Source organism: Sinocyclocheilus rhinocerous, unplaced genomic scaffold (genome assembly GCF_001515625.1).
Source record: "Sinocyclocheilus rhinocerous isolate Xijiao unplaced genomic scaffold, SAMN03320098_v1.1 scaffold1405, whole genome shotgun sequence".
Classification (NCBI taxonomy): domain Eukaryota; kingdom Metazoa; phylum Chordata; class Actinopteri; order Cypriniformes; family Cyprinidae; genus Sinocyclocheilus; species Sinocyclocheilus rhinocerous.
Window position 1 is genome coordinate 378,194 of NW_015645543.1, and position 3,038 is coordinate 381,231.

A 3,038-nucleotide genomic window follows, 5' to 3' on the forward strand; every position below is an offset into this window, starting at 1 on the left:
TTTTTTTTTTTAATAATCATGCTATCACATTTTTTATTCTTTCACAAAAAAAATTTTTCACTGAAAGACTATCAATATAATAAAATAGGAATTGATTAATCTAATAATTTCAGTCTTCAAAAAGCATAATTTAAAAAAAGAAACATTAAGATTAAAAATCAAATGTGGTAATAAATCATAAACATACTTAATATAAATATAATACGTGACACATGAACTTTGAGATGATGCCAACCCCTCATAGGACCTCAGATGATGCCAACCCTGAAACAACATACAGAACTACCACATTTTGCTATAAGTTTGATTGCATCATATAATAATTGCTGTTAATAGTGTTCATCGTCTGTTTGATTACGTCTTTAATTGATTTTTCCGTACATTTCTGCCATATGTTTATTAACTGACAGTCACCACTGATAAGCTACCACTAAATATTGTAGAAACTTAATTTGCTGTAAAGTTGCTTTGCAACGATTTGTATCGTGAAAAGCGCTATACAAATAAACTTGAACTTTGGCCGCTGTAAATACTTTTCTCTCAAATTTTTGTTGACACCCTTGAGGGTTCAATAATCTGAAAACTTTCTGACTGACATTTTTTTTTTCTTTTTCATTTTTCTTGTAAGACTTTCTTTTTTTCAACAAGGTGTCAGAGTTGGTGCTCCTCCACTTCAAGATTACTGTGTGATGCTGGGTCATTGATTTTTCAGCACTCAATAAAAATCTTTATTTTATTGAACGTGTTTTAGCCTCTCTAAAACTTGCTGCCATTCTTTGCCTACGGCTATACGTTTCGGAGTCCAGGGGTTTTCAGTAGGTGGTCTAAAGAAGGATTGCCAATTATTATTGGTCAATCTCAATTAAGCAATTTTTCGTGCGTAAAAAAAATGTGTTTGACAAAAATATAATGTTAAGTTTCTAAGTTTGCCTAAATGTTTCACTGAGGTAAAAATAAAATGTAATGTACAACTGAAAATGTACATCTGTGATTGAAAAAAAATTCTAATGGTTTTGCAATGTAAGCATCATTACATATGTAAATACTGTAGCCTATGTATTAACTAATATGTCAACATTCACATGCCATTATAGGACACGCTGAATTTTATGCACTATACAACATGAATCATTTGCCTGCTAAAAGTTAAACGCCTTTGCTGGTCTAAACTAAAGCAAAAGCCCATAGTAAATGTTCATTCACCCATAAAGGCGGAGAAAGCTCACTAGCGCCTCCCACACACGGCTCAATAATCGCCAGCGACCCGTCACTCCCCTCTTTACTTGAGGAAACCCCAAGGTAAACTTTGGGAAGACAGCTGAACAGTTTTTAGCGACTGAATGTAGTCGTTTAATACAATAATCGCTGTAAAATGAACGACATGACATCTGAAGCAACACGGGGAATGAAGTCTTCGCTTTGACGCGCAACGCAAAGTACAAATGGACAGGACGCGCAGGTTCATTTTGGGAATACTAGGTACTATCCACCATTGTTGGTTTATTCAACGCCTTTCGCTGGGTTTTGTTCGTTTGCAACAGCTATAGCACGTTTTACGACACTGCAGATTGTAGAAGTACCCGTTTGCCAACTTTTCCTTCTTTGAATAGTTCTTTATTCACTTGTATTTATGAATGTGTTCGTGACATCAGCAGCGGGTGCGTCTTTGCTTCAGTTGAGTGTCTGTCTTGTTTTATAGTAAGCCTAATATGAACGTTTTTATTTTTAGCACTGAAAGCCAGTTTAGCACATTAGAAGACATTCTTTGGTTAATCATGAAGGGAGGGATTTCAAAGTGTAACCACAATCAAAAGGCCTGTATAATCCAGTATAACATTTGCCTGAAATGCTGCAAAGCAATCTAATGCCAGAGTTGTGGGGACATGCATGGTGCCACCTGTGATTTGTTTGTTGTCTGCCCTCAGCTGTTGTCCTATGCAAATACTCCCAAGCTGAATGGAATACCACAAAGACACCAGCGAATAGGACTGTGTCCTGCGATCACCATGACAACTGCACAGGTAAAAACCATTGGCAACCCTAGTGAAATGAGCAAACCAAGCCTTCGATATTTTCCATATGATTCGCCCTCACCTCATGCAGAAAGCATATTTTGAAGCTGCGTTGAGGTTCGACTACCACTAACTTTGAAGACGTGAGATGTAACACTGTGTTTGCCCCAGTTGTGTTGTAAAAAATGGGCTTCCCCTGGGCAAGACTTGAAAGTCTTGAAAGCCTGACCACCTGCTGAAGAGATAAATAGGATATTAATTTAAAAGAATTTATGGCATGAAAAACTTTCACTGGTGTTACTTGAGCACCACAAAATTCTGCCAAACGCATTTGCTTAACATGAGGCATATTCTAATCTGTTCACTGAGGAAAATCAGGCTGTTATGATAATAACCCTGCTTCTTAGTCCCTTTTAAGCCTTGTAATTTTATTTAAGAAGCGATAACGCTCCCAAGCTCAAGTTTAGCATCTCTGTATAGCAGGTAATCCTCTCTGACTGAACTCGGATCATGTTACATGTGGCCAGAGGTGGTAATTAGATCCTTTTCCATTCAACTTTTAGTTCATTCTAAAGTCAAAGCTCAAATTTCAGTGTTTGTAGACTGGTCTCTTTTCTTCCTCAATCCTTTGAACTGAGTTTGGCCTTTACACTTGGCTTGTATAATGACATGGATAATAGTGTAAATGAGTAAACGGACAACCATGATTACGTTACTATGTATTTTATAGATAATATGTTAATTATTTGAGTTATATTAGTTAGTTATATTATTAGTTATATAATTTTTAAAAAGTATTATATTGATGGATATTGGATATTTATTGTGTATGTTAATTTTACCCTTATTTATAAAATTTAGATCACATTTGCCATTAGCTAACATTAATATAAAGTGTGTCTTTAAAAACCCAAACAGCTTAATAACTCTATTATTAAATGTGATCTTTTATAAATCTTAATATTGCTGTATAATTTTCATGTTGTACATTATAGTATTGTGATGGCTAAATTCACGTAAAGCATT

The 3,038-nt window shown here is 35.2% G+C and overlaps 1 protein-coding gene across 3 annotated transcripts in view; it reads left to right on the plus strand.

Moving 5' to 3' along the window:
* Positions 1-1,247: 1,247 nt before the first annotated feature.
* The window catches only part of LOC107706483 (probetacellulin-like), a 7,617-nt gene continuing 5,826 nt past the window's right edge, over positions 1,248-3,038 (plus strand). For all 3 annotated transcript variants that reach the window (XM_016510203.1, XM_016510201.1, XM_016510202.1), the window contains exons 1-2: positions 1,248-1,479; positions 1,926-2,021. In XM_016510203.1, coding sequence (XP_016365689.1) covers positions 1,443-1,479; positions 1,926-2,021 — 133 coding nt within the window. In that variant the 5' untranslated portion in view covers positions 1,248-1,442. The remainder of the gene's footprint in view (positions 1,480-1,925; positions 2,022-3,038) is intronic.